Source organism: Jatropha curcas, chromosome 1, assembly GCF_041381405.1.
Source record: "Jatropha curcas cultivar XTBG-Jc1 chromosome 1, XTBG_Jcur_1.0, whole genome shotgun sequence".
NCBI lineage: Eukaryota > Viridiplantae > Streptophyta > Magnoliopsida > Malpighiales > Euphorbiaceae > Jatropha > Jatropha curcas.
Genome location: NC_143151.1, coordinates 478,206 through 502,893, shown reverse-complemented (window position 1 = coordinate 502,893; position 24,688 = coordinate 478,206). Strand labels below are relative to the sequence as shown.

The 24,688-nt window shown below is 31.9% G+C and overlaps 2 protein-coding genes across 3 annotated transcripts; both read left to right on the top strand.

Annotated features, from left to right (window-relative positions):
- The first annotated feature begins 4,573 nt into the window (after nt 1–4,573).
- LOC105629344 (indole-3-acetaldehyde oxidase) lies at nt 4,574–11,369 on the top strand. 2 transcript variants are annotated; one of them, XM_089715793.1, is made up of 5 exons: nt 4,576–5,014; nt 7,301–8,992; nt 9,204–9,463; nt 10,091–10,250; nt 10,532–11,369. In XM_089715793.1, exons 1-4 carry the CDS (start codon nt 4,858–4,860, stop codon nt 10,103–10,105), a joined length of 2,124 nt encoding a protein of 707 aa, XP_089571919.1. In that variant the 5' UTR covers nt 4,576–4,857; the 3' UTR covers nt 10,106–10,250; nt 10,532–11,369. The 2 variants fall into 2 exon arrangements, with proteins under 2 accessions (XP_089571917.1, XP_089571919.1); XM_089715791.1 differs by having other exon boundaries at nt 4,574–5,014; nt 9,204–10,250.
- A 3,893-nt stretch (nt 11,370–15,262) lies between these two features.
- Nucleotides 15,263–24,438, top strand: LOC105629412 (indole-3-acetaldehyde oxidase). Its single transcript, XM_089726827.1, has 10 exons — nt 15,263–15,633; nt 18,339–20,030; nt 20,242–20,501; nt 20,626–20,835; nt 20,954–21,172; nt 21,855–22,820; nt 23,044–23,139; nt 23,339–23,437; nt 23,521–23,710; nt 23,929–24,438. Exons 1-10 carry the CDS (start codon nt 15,477–15,479, stop codon nt 24,144–24,146), a joined length of 4,107 nt encoding a protein of 1,368 aa, XP_089582953.1. The 5' UTR covers nt 15,263–15,476; the 3' UTR covers nt 24,147–24,438.
- Nucleotides 24,439–24,688: the final 250 nt, after the last annotated feature.

Below are 24,688 nucleotides of genomic sequence, written 5' to 3'. Positions count from 1 at the left end.
ATTTTGCATTGATTACTTTCTAGTATATATTTCATTAGTGTTGATTTAATTAAGGAACCTTGATAATGATATATTAATAGAATTAAAGTGTGGATTAAGGCAGTTTAGATATAATGTTATTGTAAATTATAATTTTGGTTGTATGGTGATGTTGCGATGGAAGGAGGATGGGAAATTTTATTTGATTTATTGCCCGATGGATGGGCCGTGTGGATTGAGTTAAATAATTGATAAATTGTTGATATTTTAGCAGGTGGATAGTCCAATTTTTAGGGGAGATGCTGCCGAAATTTTGGTAGAAACTAGTTTAATTTTTAGAAATTAAATACGTAGATAGTTTATTAAATCAACTTCTTGATTCTTTAATTTAATAAGTCCTTTGCCTGATATAATCACTTTCCTATGTTATTCTTATATTTCTTAGATCGCTCGGGTCCGTCTAGTGCTCCTTCCGGACAGAATCAGAGCTAGAGCCTAGTTCTCCATCATCGTGAGTAATAATAAATAATGCATATCAACATTGCATTTGCATAACATTATATTTACCATATATTATAAGTATTTTCTCATACATTGTATATAACTGTGCATTGGGATGAAATGGATGGTTTACGTTGAATGACTTGTTTGATTAATTGTGCTGTGTATATACTGTGGTCTGTTTGTGTGGAATTGGGATGAAGTGGGTCACTATGGGTTTGTGAGGACGGTCAATAAATATGGATCCTGATGAAATTATGAAATTGGACCATCGGCCGGGTAAATGGGAGATCGGCGCCCCCGTGTGCACCTGATTAACTGATGAAATGATGTTGATGATATGGAAAAGAAAAGAGGGAATGTAAAATAAAATATTGAGAGGACTAGTCAAGTGAGGATTAGACCGGTCGGTCAGATATGGGGATTGGCTCCCCGGGTGCACATGTTTGAGAGGATGGGCTGTTTGAGAGGACGGCTCGTCGGGGGTTTAGGTGACGCCACTGACTAATTTCCACGTGATGTGATTATTTGAAGGTGATATTAGTTGTGGGTGCTGATCGCCCGGGTCCATCTAGTTCTCCTTCCGGACAGAATCAGAGCTAGAGCCTAGTTCTCCATCACCGTGAGTAATAATAAATAATGCATATCAACATTGCATTTGCATAACATTATATTTACCATATATTATAAGTATTTTCTCATACATTGTATATAACTGTGCATTGGGATGAAATGGATGGTTTACGTTGAATGACTTGTTTGATTAATTGTGCTGTGTATATACTGTGGTCTGTTTGTGTGGAATTGGGATGAAGTGGGTCACTATGGGTTTGTGAGGACGGTCGATAAATATGGATCCTGATGAAATTATGAAATTGGACCATCGGCCGGGTAAATGGGAGATCGGCGCCCCCGTGTGCACCTGATTAACTGATGAAATGATGTTGATGATATGGAAAAGAAAAGAGGGAATGTAAAATAAAATATTGAGAGGACTGGTCAAGTGAGGATTAGACCGGTCGGCCAGATATGGGGATTGGCTCCCCGGGTGCACATGTTTGAGAGGATGGGTTGTTTGAGAGGACGGCTCGTCGGGGGTTTAGGTGACGCCACTGACTAATTTCCACGTGATGTGATTATTTGAAGGTGATGTGATGTCATATGATTGACTGTTGTGTGTTCATTCAGTATACTAGGGTGCATTTTGCTTAACTGTATGTGGTGTGTATTATTTATTATTATTCACTGAGTTGCAAAACTCCACCCCCCAATAAACCTCTCAGGTACTAGGAAGCAGGTGATTCGACTGAAACTCTGCAACGTTCTCCACAGAGTTACAAATGTAAACTTTATATTTCTGTTATTTAAGTTTGGATGTATAAATTATTCTATTATCAGATTATTATTGAACTCTGCAGTTATGGGGTTGTGTATTTATATTGGGCCTTACAGTTATCACTACGCTATAAATTAAATATTGTGTAATTAGCTACAGGTGAACCAGTAAGCCCATATTGTGATTATGATTTATTGTGAATAGACCCCGGTTAAATATCATGCATTACTTGAGATTAGATTGGGCAAGATGTTTGATTATTTCTATAAACTTCTATATTAAGTCATATGGGCTTACTGTTCTCGTGATATTGGGAGAGCTATATAGACAGATTGTATACTTTAGGCTTACTACGGGCCTCGGGGACTTTAAGCTTACCTGGGCCTAAGTGCCGGTCCGGCCCATGGAAACAGGTCGTGACAAAAAAGAGTAAGAAAAGATAGAAAATATAGTTAATCCAACTTACGTCTGAACAATTTTCGTGTAGTTGGACAAAATATCTAAAATGTCTTCCATGTATATTACTGGAAAAATTTGCCACATTGAATCTATTGAGGACTTTTTAAGCATTTTGCTCGGTTATAACAAAAATTATGGCATACTAAAGTTGCGCAATTTTACATGTTGTTGATTAAAAAATTAATTCTAGTCCCTATGATTTGGCTAATTAACTATTTACATCTTTATATTTTTGAAAATAATACAGATTTTTTAATATACATAATGACTTTCAATAGAAAAAAAATTTCTTAAATTTATAAATTAGAAATTACAATGAAAACAACTATTATAGTATTCAAAATTTAAAATTTAAAATATGTTATTGTAATTTTAAATTCAGTCAATTCAATTTCATATTACTTTGTAAAAACTATTAAAATAGAATCATGAATTATAATATTAAATCCATCTCTTTGAATAAATTAAACCTCATGTATTTATTCAATAAATTTAGAATTCTAAAATTTTTTTAAGTTTGTTAAGTTTTAATTAAATAATCTATAACAAACAATTGAAATATACATTTACGTGAATTTTATACATTCATAGAATGAAATCAAATTCAAAACTAAAATTTAAAAACATATATAAAATTAAATAACTTAAAATTAAAATTAATAATATAAGTAATTCAATGGCAACAAAAGATAATTTTACTTTATATATATATATATATATATATAGTAACTAAAATTGTTTTTATATATAAACACTAAATAAAACTGTTTAAAAAGAAAAAAAAGTAAACTAAAAACAAAAATTGCAGCCACCATTTTTGATCGCAGGCAGGCCTGAGCTAAGCAACAAAAGAATATATGCATTAACAATTTATTTATTTGTCTGTAAAAGGCTTCGCAAATTTCAAAGTTTAAGTTAATACATGCAATTAATCCTGTAGGTCCTTGCATTAACTAACAAATTTGTTAGGCAACGACTTTCATACGGCATTTAATGTTTTGATACTAATAATAGTATTGCATGTTTGACAATACTCGTAAAGTTCACGTAACTGTCTTTTTTTTTTTTTTTTTTTTTTTGAATTCTATATTCTTCCTTTTTTTCATTTTTATAAGATTTATACTCATAAAATTATTATTATTTCTTTTTTCTATTTATACAAATCTAATGTTATTTATATATAAAAATATACAAGCAGATAGGTTTATCTCTATTAAAATTCTTTGCCTTTTTTCCTTATCTCTTCTCTATTTTAGTATTATTTTTAAATTTGTTACTATTTTCTTTATCTATATAAATCTAATGTTATTTAGTATTATTTTTATCATAATATTTAGATATTATATTTTTATTCCATTAATAGTATACATAATATCAATAGTTATTTTTTATTTTTTATTTAAAAAAATAATAGTTACTGTAACTTTGAAATTTGAAAATTACAATATAAAATATTTTTAATCATTTTTTCTCAAATTTTAGATTTTTAAAATTTTTATTATTAACTAAAATCTTTAATGACTTAATATAGGAGATAATTGACAATTGGAAGAGTTTTTTGTTGGGTTATCCCACATCGGTTGTGGAAGGGGCTGGCGGATCAAATTGTAAGTGTGAGGGAAAACCTCATCTCTTGAGGTAGCTTTTGGAGTTGAGAAGGCCCAAGATCACCTATCAGTGGTATCAAAACCCAGGTTACAGCAATCTCAACCCAGTTTCCAGGAGAGTACGGGTTGTTGCTCCTCCAATCCATGGCCCGATGTGTGAGGGGGAGACCGATTGTTGGGTAATCCCACATCGGTTGTGGAAGCGGCTGATGGATCAAATTATAAGTGTGAGGGAAAACCACCTCTTGAGCTAGCTTTTGAGGTTGAGAAGCCCTAAGATCACCTATCATTTTCACATCATAAACTAAAAGAAAAAAAAAATTTTAGGAAAAAAAATTTTGAAACAAAAAAGAAGCAACCAAAAACTAAAATATGCTTCATGTTTTTAATAAATAAAAATTAAAAACAAACAACTAATAATTGAAGGAAATGCATATACATTTTTTAAAATATGGGATTAAATAATTAATTATGCTAAATTATAAACACTTATATTGCACGAAAAATTTCCTTTGGACGCCGTAACGGTAAGGAAACGCTTGTAAACTCCGATTCAGAATTATCCTTGAATGGTTAATATTTGTTCAACCCAAAAGCTTAGCTGCCAGCTGAACATTATGGATTTGACGAATTGAAATTAATCAACGACAATGACGTGCATAAGTTATGTCCGCCATTGAAGAACCTTTTTCTTTCTTTTCCATATAAAATTAGAAATACCACATCCTGCACTGCGTTCAATTTGAATGTTTCAACACTTTCAATAATGTACTGTTGATTTATTTATTTAATCCTTTTTTCTTTTTTTTTTTTTTTTGTATAAAGAAACAAAGTAGTTAAAAGCGAACGCAAGTGACTGTGACATCTTCTTTGGCTCTCTGTGTTCCACGGTAGTTTTCTCTCGTCGTTTATATATTTGTGAAGCGATAGGCTCAATGCAGCTTTTCTTCTTCTTCTTTGTTTGGCTCGACTGAAATGGAAGAAGAAAGAGAAACTGGAAATAAGAACAGTTTGGTTTTTGCTGTTAATGGAAAGAGATTTGAGCTTTCTAGTGTTGATCCTTCTACGACTTTGCTTGAATTCCTGCGTACACAGACTAGTTTCAAAAGCGTCAAGCTCGGTTGCGGTGAAGGTACTCTATCTTCTTCTTCCTCTGTATAATACAAGTTCATGTGTAAGACTTCAGAACTTCGTTATTTTCTTTATTTGCCTATAAATATATTTCATTTTTCTTATTTTTTTTTTTAATTTTCTAATGCTAATCTATTAGTAATTATAGTTTTTTTTTTTTTGAATTAGGCCAAACGAAATTGAATTGATTAGAATTTCTAAACTGAATTAGATCGAACTTTGAGATAATTCAATTTTAATTTTGATGTTTCAATGGTTTAGGTCCTTCAATTCTTGTCTTGAAATTTGACTCACCATTTTGGTAGGCAAAAGTTCAGAGTTAGAATCAACTCAAAATCAAATTGCACTATAGATGAATTAGAATCGGATCGAAATCATTGTGAGAATTGAATCAACTTTTTATAGAATCATTTTGATTTTATTTCTAACTGATTAGATTTTTAGTCTATTCAGTAAAATTAGTTGTTTTGATAGCACTATTTGAATAGCTTTTCATCCGCTAATAGCTATACATTACATAGGTTAACTTGTTATAAAACGGAATAATTTTTCTTCTAATACTAAAAGCTAAACGTTATATACGTTAACTTTCATAAAACACTTACGTTTTAACAAAAGTTTTCTAAAATATTATCGCAAGAACACAGTCTTTGTAAAATTGAGTTGAACTATTTTGAAAGGACACTGTTGCGTTGCAAATGGGGACGGTACCGTTGCAAATGGGGACGGTACCGAACCGAACGGATTGGCTTTGGTTCGATGATTTTGTTCAGCCGGACTTTTAGTTTTTACTTTAATTTAATACACAACAAATGCCAAGCAAGCTTATTAGCAAAAGAATTTCCACAAAAACGACAGAAATGGAATAATACAGTGCAATAGAAAATTAGATTTAAAGTAACTACGGCTGCTCAATTTGGCTTTGGTGGGATGGCGTCAACTCACGTTGATAAGGGGGCCACGTGGCAATCAATGAGAAATATAAGGGTACGTGTTGATAAGATTTCCTTGAAGACGGTTCACCCAAAAAAGGATAATTTAAGAATATATATGTCAATTTTTAATATAATTATTAATTAATTTAACTAAACTTAGGTTTTTAACATTGTATTATAGTCTGGGAAGTTGTTGTGTGGGCCGGACCATAGTATCCTTGTCAAGTGGCCCAATTGTCACTTAAGGGCTTCAGAGAGAGTGTTAAAATATATGGGCTCTTATTGTATAAACATAATTATTAATATAATATTATTAATTAAATTTGACTAATGGCTCCTACGTCCAGATTCTTACCAACATTGTTTACGAAAGTTTTTCATTGATGAAGCCTGCTGTGCAGTATTCTGATGATCCATTGCACTCTCTCTCTGTATATTTATATATCATTTTGTATTATACTATTAAGTTTTAAATTCAAATAATTTTTTTAATCCTCTAGTTATTCATTAAAAAAAAAAATACTCTATAATTATTGATTTTTTTTAATAAGATTTAAAGTTTGGAATTTTATTTATAAGATGTTTAATCTCTTTAAATGTGATATATAAAAAATGTTAACTAATATATATTATATATAAAAGTGAGAATGAGAGGGGAATAATGAGATTACCTATAATGACCTCAGTGAAATTTTAGAAATCCTAAAGTAGCCAATTAAATATAAATATAGCAAATTTTATCTTTTTTAATTAAGATATTAATTAATTTAACAAAAAAATAAAATACATAAAAATATACATGTTCCACGTGTTCTTTCACACATAAAACAAAATTATATAACAAATTCTTTCACACATTAAAACTCATTAGAGTTACTAATCATTATTCCGCATGTTAATTAACTTCAATTAACTTTCAAACTTTTCTATTTATATCTAACCTATTTATATTTATGTTTCTTCAATTTTTTTTATTTATAAATGCAACACTTTTTTTTATTTTTTTTCGTTTTTCCATATATATTGATTGTTAACTCACCATATTTCATTAGATCAATATTTCAATTCTATAAAACCGGTTAGATTATTTTCTATAGATGAATAATATTCTGTTTCCCTCCGATGAGGGAAAAATTAGAAAAGGAATGAAAGGAAAAAACTATTAATGTAACTTAGGCAAGTGATCTGCTAGGTAATTGTTTTGATTACAATCTTTTTTCTTTTTATTTTTTCTTCCTTGAGTTTTCTTGGTGCCAAGATTATGTCAGAATGTAGATTAACTGAATAAATAGGAACTGTAGAACACTTACTGTTTCTTAATATGTGCTCTAAATTGTAATTTATGATTTTAGGTGGTTGTGGTGCTTGTGTCGTTTTGCTCTCCAAGTACAATCCAGTGCTTGACCAAGTTGAGGATCTTACAGTGAGCTCATGTCTTACGCTCCTCTGCAGCATAAATGGAGCCTCAATCACAACAAGTGAAGGCCTTGGTAATAGTAAAGATGGTTTCCACTCAATTCACCAAAGGTTCAGTGGATTCCATGCTTCCCAATGTGGCTTTTGTACTCCTGGAATGTGCATGTCCTTGTTTGGAGCCCTTGTTAAAGCTGAAAAAACTGATAGACCAGAGCCTTCTCCGGGTTTCTCCAAGCTTACAGTCAATGAAGCTGAAAAAGCTATTGCAGGAAATCTGTGTAGATGTACCGGATATCGACCCATTGCTGATGCATGTAAAAGTTTTGCAGCAGATGTTGATATGGAGGACTTGGGACTTAATTCTTTTTGGAAAAAGGGAGAGCCGCAGGAAGTAAAGATAGGTAGGATGCCTCCATATAATCAAGAGATTTGCACTTTCCCTGAATTTTTAAAAACAGAAGTTAAATTTCCCCTGCTTTTGGATTCTAAAAGATGCTCTTGGCATCAACCTTGTAGCTTTGAGGAGCTCCAAAGCTTATTAAAAACCTTTGGCAATGGCCCTGAATTCCGGATGAAACTAGTGGTTGGAAATACGGGTACGGGTTATTACAAGGAAGTAGAACACTGTGATAAATATATTGATCTCAGGTATATTCCTGAGCTCTCAAGGATTAGGAGGGATGGGACTGGTATTGAAATTGGGGCAGCTGTGACTATTTTCAAAGTTATTGAAGCTTTGAGGGAACTAAATAAAAGTGAATGTGAATTTAGCTCTGAAAGTAAGATAGTTTTCAACAAAATTGCAGATCATCTGGAGAAAGTTGCTAACAAATTTGTTAGAAATACAGGCAGCATTGGTGGCAATTTGGTGATGGCACAGAGGAAAAGTTTTCCTTCAGATATTGCCACAATACTTCTTGCAGCTGGTTCCTATGTTCATGTAATAAGTGGCACGGTGCATGAAAAGCTTACTCTGGAGGAGTTTTTAGAAAGGCCTCCCTTGGATTCCAAAAGCATTCTCTCAACCGTTAAAATTCCAAATTTTGAAGTAATTAAGGACAAATCTCGTGAAAGAAATTGTAATCTGATATTTGAAACCTATCGAGCTGCACCAAGGCCCTTAGGAAGTGCTTTAGCTTATCTGAATGCTGCTTTCTTGGCTCAAGTTTCCAGCTCAAAATCATCTGGTGGAATTGTGTTGAATAGCTGTCAGTTGGCTTTTGGTGCTTTTGGAACCAAACATGCCATTAGGGCAAGGAAAGTTGAAGAATTTTTAACTGGAAAGCTGTTAACCATTGGTGTTATATATGAAGCTATTAAATTAATTAGAGCTACAGTGGTACCTGAACATGGGACTCCAAATCCTGAATATAGGTCAAGCTTGGCTGTCAGTTTTCTTTTTGACTTTCTTGGCCCTTTAAGAAATATCGGCTCTAAGGGTTTGCGGAATGGACACGATGATATTTCAATGTCTGAGGAAATTAAATTAAAGGAGAACCATGATAAGCTGGATCATGTTAAATCCCCCTCTTTGCTGTTATCATCCAAGCAGGTGATCCAATTAAACAAGCAGTATGATCCTGTTGGGAAGCCGATTGCAAAAACTGGAGCTTTTCTTCAAGCTTCTGGTTAGTATTCTCATTTTCATAGTACAGTTTGACCATTGAGTTTCCTTCCATATGAAATTTACATTTGTTTTACCTCCATTGACTTGATACAGGTCCAAAAATTTTCTTATTGAGGTTTACATTATTGAAAATTATGCCTCATAAGTAAATTTGGATTCTTTCCAAATTGTCCCCTTCGAAAGTAAACTGACTTGTTTAACTTCTTCTGTAGGTGAGGCTGTATATGTGGATGACATTCCCTCTCCTAGAAATTGTCTACATGGAGCATTCATTTATAGCACAAAGCCTTTTGCAAAGGTAAAGAGTATAAAGTTCAATTCAGAATCACTTCCAGATGGAGTCACTGCAGTCATTTCTTTCAAAGACATTCCAAAAGGTGGGCAAAATATTGGCAGTCTCTTTGCATTTGGTCCTGAACCATTGTTTGCTGAGGAGCTTACTCAGTATGCTGGAGAGCCTCTGGCATTCGTGGTATGTTTTTCAGCCATCGCTTGTGTAGCAACATTCGCCTCATTTCTGTTGATTGCAGTATCATTTTTGTCATTTTTTCCCATGGCGAGATAACCTTGTTCAGTCTCTTTCATTGACCACAATCGTTGCAAATTGCAAGGATAGGATGGAACAGAATTATATGTAACTTTTGAAGTCAAATGAGGGAAAAGAGATTACCTAACCAACCTAATTGTGGGTGTTTCGCATGCTCATATGCTAACTGTAAAGGAGAATGATAGTATTCTTCCCAAAGCTCCTTGTCCTGAAAAGAATATGTTTTACAGCTGAACCTAAGGATTTTTAGCATGGAATACTATTATTTTCCTCATTGTTGGAATTGTCGTTATGTTTTTGATTTATTCAATGCATCTAGCAACATTTTCTTGAGTAAGAAGTGTTTCAAGCCTCTTCTTAATACATATTCCTTAGTGTTCCCTTAATAGACATGATAAATGAAATTTCTCGAATTTTATACCTATATTTGTCTTGGTTGACTGTGTTCTTTCTCTTTATATATTTCATATAACTATATGCAGTTATGCACCTTGCTCTTTTTTCATTTCATAATGATAGTTTTGAATTAACAGTGGATATAAAACTTCACAGATGTTTTTTATCTGATGAAACACGGTCTGTAGCCAGCATCATAGAAAGCATTTTGCAATGTGCCTTAGACTTCCATTCTTCTCTTACTGCTAGAATGTGGGATGTGGGAATGGATCAAAACGACTCTCTGGGTAAACTTTCTAGGATCAATATATCCCAGGTGATTTCCTACATCTTTCTCCAATATGTGTTGATTAATATCTTAAAAGTGGCATTTCCATATTTATTGGTTCGGTGGAGAAGCTTCATGTGAATATGGATTCTTTCTTAAGCCATCAGGCCAGAGAGTCAACTGAATGCCAAATAATACAGAGATGCCTCATGCTCTTGTTACATTGTTTTACTTGTGAAACACTAATTTGTATTATTTTGAGATAAGCTCAGCTATACATGTCTGTGTAGCTCACATTGGACTACTAATAAAGTGTTTCGCTTTTGCAGGTGCTTGCCATAAAGCAGAAGTTTGACAAAAATTTAAAAGAATTGCATCTATGTTATCTCAAGTCACCTAGGCATGGAAAGTTTGGGCTTTCTTGTTTTTGGGGATATCTCAACTATAACGAGTACTACTCATAAATAGGTAATGAAATGAACCCAACTCGTTATATAGGTACTGAAATGAACCTTACGACCTTTAAATTCAGAGCTGTGCTCTGTGCAAATCACCGTGACGGATGGATTGTCAGCAATATGCTTGAATTAGTGAATTTGAGTATGAAAACGGAAGGATATTTCCAACCTTTGTTGGTTACCTTCATTGAAGCACTTCTTAGTGTCTGCTACCTCAGCATGTGTGGTATTTGTACCATGGTCCTTGTCCATCCAAGCCAGTTATCCCTTTTGTTTTGAGTGTATGCAGAGTTATAACATCCATTTCAAATGTAGTGCTTCACTATGTTGCATCGAAACTCCTAGCCATGGGCAAAATACTGTTTTCCCGTGTAAAATTATATTTTAAATGTTGTTTTCGCATTTTCACATTTCTTCGTTTCTGTTTCCGTGCAACATTGGTGCTTCAAATGATAAGCACAGAATTGTTGCTCCTTCCCTCAACCCTTCTCTAGAGTTTCTATTGCAATGGCTTTAATATAAGGAACTTGTGGTGTTCCTTTGGTTGGGAAATTGGTAAGGCCTGGCCATGTTGTGCGGTTAGTGATAGGAAATTGGTGTTTAGTTTCCTAGTGATGGTCTAGAAGATGCTTTCCAGACAAGATCAAATTTATTTTATGTATCATGAATACAAGGAATCATTATGGCAGCAAGAATGAAAATTTTTTTTTCTTTGTGAGCATTTTCTTGCGTACTTACTCCCTCTCTCTCAAAAGATTGTCGCATTTCTTTTTCTACAAATTCTAAGAAAATATAATTAATCGCATTTCTTTTTCTACAAATTCTAAGAAAATATAATTAATATAGTGATAATTTACGTGTTTCTCTTTTCTACCTTTATTCACAATAAATTAGCTCAAGTTTATAGATATAAATCACATGTGAAAGTGAATTTATTGAAGGGTGAAAAAGGGAAAAAAAATTAAATGCATGCTACAAATAGAAATGGACATTTATTTTGGTACATCCCAAAATGGAATATAGACAATCTATCTTTATAAGATGGATGAAGTGTATAGCTTAGATTATTTCTGATGCTAACGTGGATTGTGGGTGTTATGTGAAATAGAAGGTGTGAACGATGATGGTTGAGTGTCTATTTATAGACAATGAATTTTAAAACACTCTTCAATGTATTAGTTTGGAATTTTCTTTTATTCTCTTTTTTCTCTCTTCTAGGCCCGCAATTTAATATGCAACCAATCACCAAAGAACAATAAATGTTAACATTGTCTACGAGATCCTCTAAAAATAGGTGTAGTAGATAATGTCTATTATTATTATTTTTTTGACACATCAGCTGACATCCTAAATAGGTATTAGTATTGGAGAGTATTTTTCAAAAAGTCTTTCCATTTTTTTGATATGACAATTAAATAAGAGCGGTCTTTTCATTGTTTTGATGAGCAATCAGTATTTGCATCGGAGATACTTTTACTACCTTTATTTTATAATATTTGTTATATTTGAAATTTCACTTCTCTTGAGAAAATTATTAAATTTATTTAAATTACAATAAATTATTGAGTAAATTGATTATACTATTCTTAATTTAATACTAATTCTCTAAGAAAATCATTAAATTGAAATAATACTTATTGATTTATATAAAGGGTAAATATGAAAAAGAAAAGATTTATTACTCTTTAAAACTACAGTTTCAAATTATTTTTTCAAATGTGATAAGTATTATGGAACGTTTCAAATTATTTTTTCAAATGTGATAAGTATTATGGAACGAAGGTAGTATTACTTAGTTTTTATGATTGGATTACTCCTTTTTTTTATTAACCTTTTTGTTGCCAATTCTCTATTGGATTTCTTTATTATTTAACCATTTTTCCACGAATTGATGCCAATTGTAATGTTTTGTATTGTCAAAATAGATTAATGTTAAATCGACAATCATATCTTAAATTTATTACTTTTCTCTTCATAATCTTTTATTTGTTTTTTAACTATCAGTAATATACAAAAAAACTATTATTTTATCATTTTAAAGTTAACTTTTAAAAAAAACATAAAAAGTTAAGTGAAAATTTTCAATTGTCAATTTGAGCTTTGAATGAAATATTGTCTTACATGGCATAATGAAAATAAATATAAAAAATAATTTAATTAAAGTTATTAAATTGAATAATAATTTATTTATTATATAATTAAGTAAATCAACCGTTTAATTTGACCCGAATCAATACAGTAACAAGTCAAAAGGCACTCTTGAGTTTGATTTTTCCTTTGCATCTGTCTTCCAAAACGTAAGGAAGCACGTCATCTTACACCAAATCTTGCATGTACCTTTTTCATTTTTACGAGGAAACACAAGAAATAACAAATTTAAATTGCTATCACATCATTTATCTTTTTTCACAAATTTTTGAATAGTAATTTTTATTTTTTATCATTTAATTAATATTACGTGGTGATTTGCAAAAAAATGTCTCCGTTGTATGATCTTTTTATTGTTTGTAAGGTCTCCTATATAACTAAGAGAGTGAAGATGTTATCTCTGTTACATTCTTGACAAAGTGGAGATATTATCTCCCTTATGTCAAGTTATCATTGTAGAGCCCGTTATGTTATTTCGAACTTTCATCTCCTAACGAGTTAAAATAAATTTTAAAGCATTTATAATAATAGATAGAGAGTATAATTTTACATGTTGTTGATTAAAAAATTAATTCTAGTCCCTATGACTTGGCTAATTAAATATTTACATCTCTATATTTTTAAAAATAATACAGATTTTTTAGTATACATAATGACTTTCAATAGAAAAAAGATTTCTTAAAATTTATATATTAGAAATTACAATGAAAATAACTATTATAGTACTTAAAATTTAAAATTTAAAATTTAAAATATGTTATTGTAATTTTAAATTCAGTCAATTCAATTTCATATTACTTTGTAAAAACTATTAAAAACTATTAAAATAGAATCATGAATTATAATATTAAATCTATCCCTTTGAATAAATTAAACATCATGTATTTATTCAATAAATTTAGAATTCTAAAATTTTTTTAAGTTTGTTAATTTGTAATTAAATATTTTATAACAAACAATTGAAATATACATTTACGTGAATTTTATATATTCATAGAATGAAATCAAATTCAAAACTAAAATTTAAAAACATATATAAAATTAAATAACTTAAAATTAAAATTAATAATATAAGTAATTCAATGGCAACAAAAGATAATTTTATGAAAATTGTGGGACCTTATTTGCTTTTATATATATATATATATATAGTAACTAAAATTGTTTTTATATATAAAAACTAAATAAAACTGTGTAAAAAAAAAAAAAAAAAAAGTAAACTAAAAACAAAAATTGCAGCCACCATTTTTGATCGCAGGCAGGCCTGAGCTAAGCAACAAAAGAATATATGCATTAACAATTTATTTATTTGTCTGTAAAAGGCTTCGCAAATTTCAAAGTTTAAGTTAATACATGCAATTAATCCTGTAGGTCCTTGCATTAACTAACAAATTTGTTAGGCAACGACTTTCATACGGCATTTAATGTTTTGATACTAATAATAGTATTGCATGTTTGACAATACTCGTAAAGTTCACGTAACTGTCTTTTTTTTTTTTTTTTTTTTTTTGAATTCTATATTCTTCCTTTTTTTCATTTTTATAAGATTTATACTCATAAAATTATTATTATTTCTTTTTTCTATTTGTATAAATCTAACGTCATTTATATATAAAAAATATAAGTTTTATCTCTATTAAAATTCTTTACCTTTTTCCTATTTTTTCTTTATTTAGTATTATTTTTAAATTTATTATTATTTTCTTTATCTATATAAATCTAATGTGATTTAGTATTATTTTTGTCATAATATTTAGATATTATATTTTTATTCGATTGATCGTATACATAATATCAATAGTTATTCCTTTAAAAAAAAAAATAATAGTTACTGTAACTTTGAAATTTGAAAATTACAGTATAAAATATTTTTAATCATTTTTTCTCAAATTTTAGATTTTTAAAATTTTTATTATTAACTAAATTCTTTAATGACTTAATATGGGAGATACTTGATAATTGGAAGAGTTTTTCACGTCATAAACTAAAAGAAAAAAAAAATTTAGGAAAAAAAATTTTGAAACAAAGAAGCAACCAAAAACTAAAATATGCTTCATATTTTTAATAAATAAAAAATTAAAAACAAATAATTATAACAAATGGAGCCTAATTAATTAAAGGAATGCATACGCATTTTTTAAAATATGGGATTAAATAATTAATTGTGCTAAGTTATAAACACTTATATTGCACGAAAAATTTCCTTTGGAAGCCGTAATGGTGCGGAAACGTTTGTAAACTCCTATTCAGAATTATCCTTGAATGTTTAATATTTGTTGAACCCAAAAGCTTAGCTGCCAGCTGAAAATTATGAATTTGACGAATTGAAATTAATCAACGACAATGACGTGCATAAGTTATGTCCGCCATTGAAGAACCTTTTTCTTTCTTTTCCATATAAAATTAGAAATACCACATCCTGCACTGCGTTCAATTTGAATGTTTCAACACTTTCAATAATGTACTGTTGATTTATTTATTTAATCCTTTTTTCTTTTTTTTTTTTTTTTGTATAAAGAAACAAAGTAGTTAAAAGCGAACGCAAGTGACTGTGACATCTTCTTTGGCTCTCTGTGTTCCACGGTAGTTTTCTCTCGTCGTTTATATATTTGTGAAGCGATAGGCTCAATGCAGCTTTTCTTCTTCTTCTTTGTTTGGCTCGACTGAAATGGAAGAAGAAAGAGAAACTGGAAATAAGAACAGTTTGGTTTTTGCTGTTAATGGAAAGAGATTTGAGCTTTCTAGTGTTGATCCTTCTACGACTTTGCTTGAATTCCTGCGTACACAGACTAGTTTCAAAAGCGTCAAGCTCGGTTGCGGTGAAGGTACTCTATCTTCTTCTTCCTCTGTATAATACAAGTTCATCTGTATGACTTCAGTACTTCATTATTTTCTTTATTTGCCTATAAATATATTTCATTTTTCTTATTTTTTGTTTAATGTTCTAATGTCTAATCTATTAGTAATTAAAGTTTTTTTTTTTTTTTTTTGAATTATGCTAAACGAAATTGAATTGAATAGAATTTCTAAACTGAATTAGATCGAACTTTGAGATAATTCAATTTTAATTTTGATGTTTCAATGGTTTAGGTCCTTCAATTCTTGTCTTGAAATTTGACTCACCATTCTAGTAGGCAAAAGCTCAGAGTTAGAATTAACTCAAAATCAAATTGCACTATAGATGAATTAGAATCGGATCGAAATCATTGTGAGAATTGAATCAACTTTTTATAGAATCATTTCGGTTTTATTCCTAACTGATTAGATTTTTAGTCTATTCGGTAAAATTAGTTGTTTTGATAGCACTATTTAAATAGCTTTTCATCCGCTAATAGCTACACATTACATAGGTTAACTTGTTATAAAACGGAATAATTTTTCTTTTAATACTAAAAGTTAAACGTTATATATGTTAACTTTTATAAGACACTTACATTTTAACAAAAGTTTTCTAAAATATTATCGCAAGAACACAGTCTTTGTAAAATTGAGTTGAACTATTTTGAAAGGACACTGTTGCGTTGCAAATGGGGACGGTACCGAACCGAACGGATTGGCTTTGGTTCGATGATTTTGTTCAGCCGGACTTTTAGTTTTTACTTTAATTTAATACACAACAAATGCCAAGCAAGCTTATTAGCAAAAGAATTTCCACAAAAACGACAGAAATGGAATAATACAGTGCAATAGAAAATTAGATTTAAAGTAACTACGGCTGCTCAATTTGGCTTTGGTGGGATGGCGTCAACTCACGTTGATAAGGGGGCCACGTGGCAATCAATGAGAAATATAAGGATACGTGTTGATAAGAGTTCCTTGAAGACGGTTCACCCAAAAAAAGGATATTTTAAGAATATATATGTCAATTTTTAATATAATTATTAATTAATTTAACTAAACTTAGGTTTTTAACATTGTATTATAGCCTGGGAAGTTGTTGTGTGGGCCGGACCATAGTATCCTTGTCGGGTGGCCCAATTGTCACTTAAGGGCTTCAGAGAGAGTGTTAAAATATATGGGCTCTTATTGTATAAACATAATTATTAATATATAAAAAATGTTAACTAATCTATATTATATATAAAAGTGAGAATGAGCGGTGGAATAATGAGATTACCTATAATGACCTTAGTGAAATTTTAGAAATCTTAAAATAGCCTTAGTCATAGCCAATTAGAAAATTATATTTTATTTAGTCGATTGGATATAATCTATTAAATTTATTTTTTAAATAAATACATATGGATAATTAAGCATTTTAAAATTTAAAATTTTATCTTTTTAATTAAGATGTTAATTAATTTAACAAAAAAATAAATTTATAAAATACATAAAAATATACATATTCCACGTGTTCTTTCACAAATAAAACAAAATTATATAACAAATTCTTTCACACATTAAAACTCATTAGTAATAATTACTAATCATTATTCCGCATGTTAATTAACTTCAATTAACTTTCAAACTTTTAAATTTTTCTTATTTATATCTAACCTATTTATATTTATGTTTCTTCAATTTTTTTTTATTTAAAAATGCAACACTTTTATTTTTTTTTTCTTTTTTCCATATATATTGGTTGGATTATTTTATACTATAAACAAAAGAATTGCATACACTCATTCCCATTATGAGTGTCTCGCCTCCTTTTTAGGAATGTTTCAAATTTCCTCTTTTATTATTTTTATTCAAACTGGATACATGATTATATATGTAACGCAAATAACGAACCATTTTAGAAATTTAATCAGAGCTAGATACTTCAAAATAGTCATGCAGCTGAATACAATGCCAAGATAGATTCATCATAATTCACGATCAAAGTCACATAACTCACAAGTTGTCAACAGCTTTCGGTATCTTTGTCCCTCAGCTAGTGTGGTTGATAAAAAGAAATTGGATTTAGTCCTTTTTTTTTTTTTTTTTTTTTTTTTTGTCCTTCAACATCAAAATCAATAGACTTTCCAATTAAAGAATTAGCTAATTTTTGAGATTTTAAATTGATAGTTTTTTAATGTAATTTGTTTTTTATTATATGTTTAGTTCTAGAGAGGTTTATTTTTAATAATAATTTTTTTCATTACTTAATCAATTAGTAAGAGATTTAGATATCCTTTACAATAAATAGATAGCTTTAATATTATATAAATAAAAAATTAAACAAGTAAAAATAATATATAACGAGTATAGTCAACCTGCGACGTAACTAGTTAACTTTATCAATGGAAAGGAGACATCAAAAGGTTATGGAGTGTATTTTTTTCTATAGATGAATAATATTCTGTTTCCCTCCGATGAGGGAAAAATTAGAAAAGGAATGAAAGGAAAAAACTATTAATGTAACTTAGGTAAGTAATCTGCTAGATACTTGTTTTGATTACATAATCTTTTTTTCTTTTTATTTTTTCTTCCTTGAGTTTTCTTGGTGCCAAGATTATGTCAGAATGTAGATTAAATGAATAAATAGGAACTGTAAAACACTTACTGTTTCTTAATATGTGCTCTAAATTGTAATTTATGATTTTAGGTGGTTGTGGTGCTTGTGTCGTTTTGCTCTCCAAGTACAATCCAGTGCTTGACCAAGTTGAGGATCTTACAGTGAGCTCATGTCTTACGCTCCTCTGCAGCATAAATAGAGCCTCAATCACAACAAGTGAAGGCCTTGGTAATAGTAAAGATGGTTTCCACTCAATTCACCAAAGGTTCAGTGGATTCCATGCTTCCCAATGTGGCTTTTGTACTCCTGGAATGTGCATGTCCTTGTTTGGAGCCCTTGTTAAAGCTGAAAAAACTGATAGACCAGAGCCTTCTCCGGGTTTCTCCAAGCTTACAGTCAATGAAGCTGAAAAAGCTATTGCAGGAAATCTGTGTAGATGTACCGGATATCGACCCATTGCTGATGCATGTAAAAGTTTTGCAGCAGATGTTGATATGGAGGACTTGGGACTTAATTCTTTTTGGAAAAAGGGAGAGCCGCAGGAAGTAAAGATAGGTAGTATGCCTCCATATAATCAAGAGATTTGCACTTTCCCTGAATTTTTAAAAACAGAAGTTAAATTTCCCCTGCTTTTGGATTCTAAAAGATGCTCTTGGCATCAACCTTGTAGCTTTGAGGAGCTCCAAAGCTTATTAAAAACCTTTGGCAATGGCCCTGAATTCCGGATGAAACTAGTGGTTGGAAATACAGGTACGGGTTATTACAAGGAAGTAGAACACTGTGATAAATATATTGATCTCAGGTATATTCCTGAGCTCTCAAGGATTAGGAGGGATGGGACTGGTATTGAAATTGGGGCAGCTGTGACTATTTTCAAAGTTATTGAAGCTTTGAGGGAACTAAATAAAAGTGAATGTGAATTTAGCTCTGAAAGTAAGATGGTTTTCAACAAAATTGCAGATCATCTGGAGAAAGTTGCTAACAAATTTGTTAGAAATACAGGCAGCATTGGTGGCAATTTGGTGATGGCACAGAGGAAAAGTTTTCCTTCAGATATTGCCACAATACTTCTTGCAGCTGGTTCCTATGTTCATGTAATAAGTGGCACGGTGCATGAAAAGCTTACTCTGGAGGAGTTTTTAGAAAGGCCTCCCTTGGATTCCAAAAGCATTCTCTCAACTGTTAAAATTCCAAATTTTGAAGTAATTAAGGACAAATCTCGTGAAAGAAATTGTAATCTGATATTTGAAACCTATCGAGCTGCACCAAGGCCCTTAGGAAGTGCTTTAGCTTATCTGAATGCTGCTTTCTTGGCTCAAGTTTCCAGCTCAAAATCATCTGGTGGAATTGTGTTGAATAGCTGTCAGTTGGCTTTTGGTGCTTTTGGAACCAAACATGCCATTAGGGCAAGGAAAGTTGAAGAATTTTTAACTGGAAAGCTGTTAACCATTGGTGTTATATATGAAGCTATTAAATTAGTTAGAGCTACAGTGGTACCTGAACATGGGACTCCAAATCCTGAATATAGGTCAAGCTTGGCTGTCAGTTTTCTTTTTGACTTTCTTGGCCCTTTAAGAAATATCGGCTCTAAGGGTTTGCTGAATGGACACGATGATATTTCAATGTCTGAGGAAATTAAATTAAAGGAGAACCATGATAAGCTGGATCATGTTAAATCCCCCTCTTTGCTGTTATCATCCAAGCAGGTGATCCAATTAAACAAGCAGTATGATCCTGTTGGGAAGCCGATTGCAAAAACTGGAGCTTTTCTTCAAGCTTCTGGTTAGTATTCTCATTTTCATAGTACAGTTTGACCATTGAGTTTCCTTCCATATGAAATTTACATTTGTTTTACCTCCATTGACTTGATACAGGTCCAAAAATTTTCTTATTGAGGTTTACATTATTGAAAATTATGCCTCATAAGTAAATTTGGATTCTTTCCAAATTGTCCCCTTCATAAGTAAACTGACTTGTTTAACTTCTTCTGTAGGTGAGGCTGTATATGTGGATGACATTCCCTCTCCTAGAAATTGTCTACATGGAGCATTCATTTATAGCACAAAGCCTTTTGCAAAGGTAAAGAGTATAAAGTTCAATTCAGAATCACTTCCAGATGGAGTCACTGCAGTCATTTCTTTCAAAGACATTCCAAAAGGTGGGCAAAATATTGGCAGTCTCTTTGCATTTGGTCCTGAACCATTGTTTGCTGAGGAGCTTACTCAGTATGCTGGAGAGCCTCTGGCATTCGTGGTATGTTTTTCAGCCATCACTTGTGTAGCAACATTCGCCTCATTTCTGTTGATTGCAGTATCATTTTTGTATGCACTATGAAAACTGTTTTTGCCTAATCTAGTCTGTCAAATGATTTTCTTAGCTTGCAGATACACAAAGAAATGCAGATATAGCATCGAAGCTCGCTGTGGTAGATTATGACCTGGAAAATCTACAGCCACCCATTTTGACTGTAGAAGAGGCTATTGAGAGATCTAGCATTTTTGAGGTGCCGCCAATTATCTACCCCAAACAAATTGGTGATGTATCTAAGGGAATGGCTGAAGCAGATAACAAGATTCTATCTGCCGAGGTATTTTTCTCTCCCAAACTACAAGCCTGGAAAGGCTCAATTAGTTTCTTCCTAGTAGTATCTTTCAGTTTTTGGAATTCTGCTCACTGCCAACTCTCTACTGAATTATGACATCCAGATAAAACTTGGTTCACAATATTACTTCTATATGGAGAATCAAACTGCTCTTGCTGTCCCTGATGAAGACAATTGCATGGTGGTTTACAGTTCTAATCAAGCCCCCGAATATGCACACACTGTAATCGCAAAATGTCTCGGTGTTCCTGAGCACAATGTGCGTGTGCTTACAAGGAGGGTTGGAGGAGGTTTTGGTGGAAAGGCCTTAAAAGCCATGCCTGTAAGTATCCTTCTGTACATACATATATATCTCAACATCTTACTTTACCATTAGAAATACATAACCACTGTACACAAAATGCACGTTGGTGGAGTTGCTGCTTGCATCCTTTTTGCTGGCAACAAATATCACATTCACATAAGGTAGGATATTTTTCATCCCCTCTTCTACCCTCCTCTTATTCCAGGGAAACAAGGGAGAGAAAAAAAAAGGTAGAAATCACACACACACACACACACATATAACTCTCTTGTGTGTTTGTTTTGGAATATTTTTATGTAAATCATTAATAACCTTGTAACATAATTTCCTTGAGTATTTCCAATTTTTTAATATTTTTTAATGCACACAATTTTTATAGCATATTTATGTACTAAAAACCAAAAATTTTATTACAAAAATACACGTTACTAAAGATTTTACTATAAAACCCAGAACCAGTGAAAATTAGCAGTTGGGCCAATGATCAGGTCGAGTAGGGAAATTAAAGGCATGACAAGTAAAATGATTAAATCAATTCTGTGAAGAAAAATTCTATTTAGTTTTGGGGACCTTCTGATCCATAACTTTATTTTTCTTTTAGTATCTGTCCTTTGCATTATTTAATGAGTGATGTGCTCGTTCCATGCCTATTTGTTTAAATTCATGTTGCAAATACTTACAATGGGATGTAATGTTTTAGGTTGCTACAGCTTGTGCACTTGCAGCACACAAGTTACAACGTCCTGTGAGGGTATATCTCAATCGCCACACTGATATGATAATGGTAGGAGGAAGGCATCCTATGAAAATAACTTACAGTGTAGGATTCAAGTCCAATGGAAAAATTACTGCCTTAAAACTTGATATATTAATCAATGCTGGCATATCTATCGATGTGAGTCCAGTGATGCCAAAAGCCATCGTGAGTGCACTTAAAAAGTATGATTGGGGAGCTTTATCTTTTGATATAAAGGTATGCAAAACAAATGTTGTAAGTAAATCAGCAATGCGAGCCCCTGGAGACGTGCAAGGATCATATATCGCAGAAGCTATAATTGAAAATGTAGCGGCTTTTCTTTTTATCAGTTCAGATTCTGTTAGAGCCATAAATCTCCATACGTATAATACCCTTAAGTTATACTATGATCTTAGCGCAGGAGAACCTCTAGAATATACTTTAACTTCAATATGGAATAAGTTAGCCACAAGTTCGAGCTTTGAACAAAGGACTGAGCTGATAAAAGAGTTTAATAGGTCTAATGTGTGGAAGAAAAGAGGTATTTCTCGAATACCTGTAGTGTATGAAGTCGGAACAAGACCAACAGCTGGAAAAGTGAGCATTCTAAACGATGGGTCTATTGTGGTTGAAGTTGGAGGACTTGAAATTGGCCAGGGCCTCTGGACAAAGGTAAAACAGATGGTTGCTTTTGCTCTTAGTTCCATCAAATGTGATGGAGCAGGAGACCTCTTGGATAAAGTTCGAGTCATACAATCTGATACCTTGAGTTTAACTCAAGGGGGGATGACTGCTGGGAGCACTACATCTGAGTCGAGCTGTGAAGCAGTTAGACTTTGCTGTAATGTTCTGGTTGAGAGACTGATGGCTGTGAAGGAAAGGTTGCTGGCGCAAATGGATTCTATAAAATGGGAGAAACTTATCAGTCAGGTAGAATTCTGCATTTCTAGAACATCTCGCTTAACATCTTCATTTGTTGCTTTACCGCTTTTGGACTAAAGTCTAGATCACTTGAAGAAATCATCCGATGCATACTTTATCAAAATATTGTTACTTGACCTTACCTCTCCTTCGCATTATTGAATTTGTAAAATTATATGACATTTGCATGATGTCCATTTGAGAGAGGTTAATCCTTTTAATAAAAATGCAGGCATATTTGGAAGCTGTGCACTTGTCAGCAAATTCTTACTTTGTCCCTGAGTCTGCTTCCATGGAATACTTAAACTACGGTGCCGCAGCAAGTGAGGTAAGTGTCACGAAACCATTGTCTTCATCTTCCTTTAATACATGAAACTGTAGCAGTTCTACTGATTCTTGATATAAGCTAGATTCTGGGAGATCTTCATGTTCAAAATTGTATCAGGATGATGTGATTGACTCTATTATTGTTACAATTATCAAAAGCTAAATTATTTTGCACTTGATATATGATCATGGTGACACAGGTAGAAGTAGATCTTCTGACAGGGCATACAACAATTTTGAGATCTGATATTTTATATGATTGTGGACAAAGTCTCAACCCTGCTGTGGATTTAGGACAGGTTAGCTGGATATATATTGATCTTTATAAGTCATTAGTCAAATTCTCATGTCTGAAGCTTTCCAACTTCCATTATGTTTACAGATTGAAGGAGCTTTTGTCCAAGGAATTGGATTTTTCATGCTTGAAGAACACACAACAAACTCAGATGGATTAGTAGATGCCAAAGGGACATGGACGTACAAGATACCTACAATAGACACCATACCAAAGCAGTTCAATGTAGAGATAATTAACAGTGGGCATCATCAAAACCGTGTTCTCTCTTCAAAAGGTAGATGATTTCCATGCTTAAATTTCAAAAGATGGCATGCAAGACTTGAAAATTTTCCTTATAATTGTGTTGCCTATAAAAGGCTCTCTTCTGCAAGTTTGCACTTGCACCGCATCTATCACATTGGTTGTAAATTAATAGATAGTCAAACTTTCTCTCCATGGAAAAGAACTTTTGTCCTCTCTATTTGTTAATATATATGCCTGGACTTTATGCAGCTTCTGGTGAGCCACCACTGCTCCTAGCAGCCTCAGTTCACTGTGCTACAAGAGCAGCTATAAGCGAAGCTCGGAAACAGCTTGATTCATGGGGTTGCCTAGACAGTTCGCGCTCGACATTTCAGGTGGATGTCCCTGCCACCATGCCTACTGTGAAGGAGCTTTGTGGGTTGGACATTGTGGAGAGGTACTTACAGTGGAAAATGGAAGGCAACTGATAGTTATCAAGCTCTACTTAATAATAAGGTACCATGGATTTTAGTAGTCAAGCACAACACATCTTAATAAACTTGGATTGTGCTTCTTCTTCTTTCATTGTTCTTCTTCTGTTTTTCTTCTTCTTCTTCTTCTTCTCTTATGGGTTAAAGCTGTAAATTTCTTCACTCATGGGGATGCTGTTTTTATCTATTATACATTTTGGTCTGAGATAACATTTCATTCATGAAATATATATATATATATAATTGGAAAAGGAAAGAAAACGCCATGATAGTAAATTTTGTAATTTTAGCTCGTATGATTCTTCTAAATTAATGTCTTTAGATTCTCCATTTTCTTTCATTCTCTCCCATTTTCTCACACTTTCTCGTCACCAAATCACCATCCCATCCCATTATAATACTATCTGATATCTTTAAAAATTTTTAGGAAAAAACCAATAATAACTCTTCCATAAATTATAATTTAATGCTCAAAATTATAATGTGTTCCATTATTATCGTATACCGATTAAGTTAATATGTAATCATGCCTAAATACC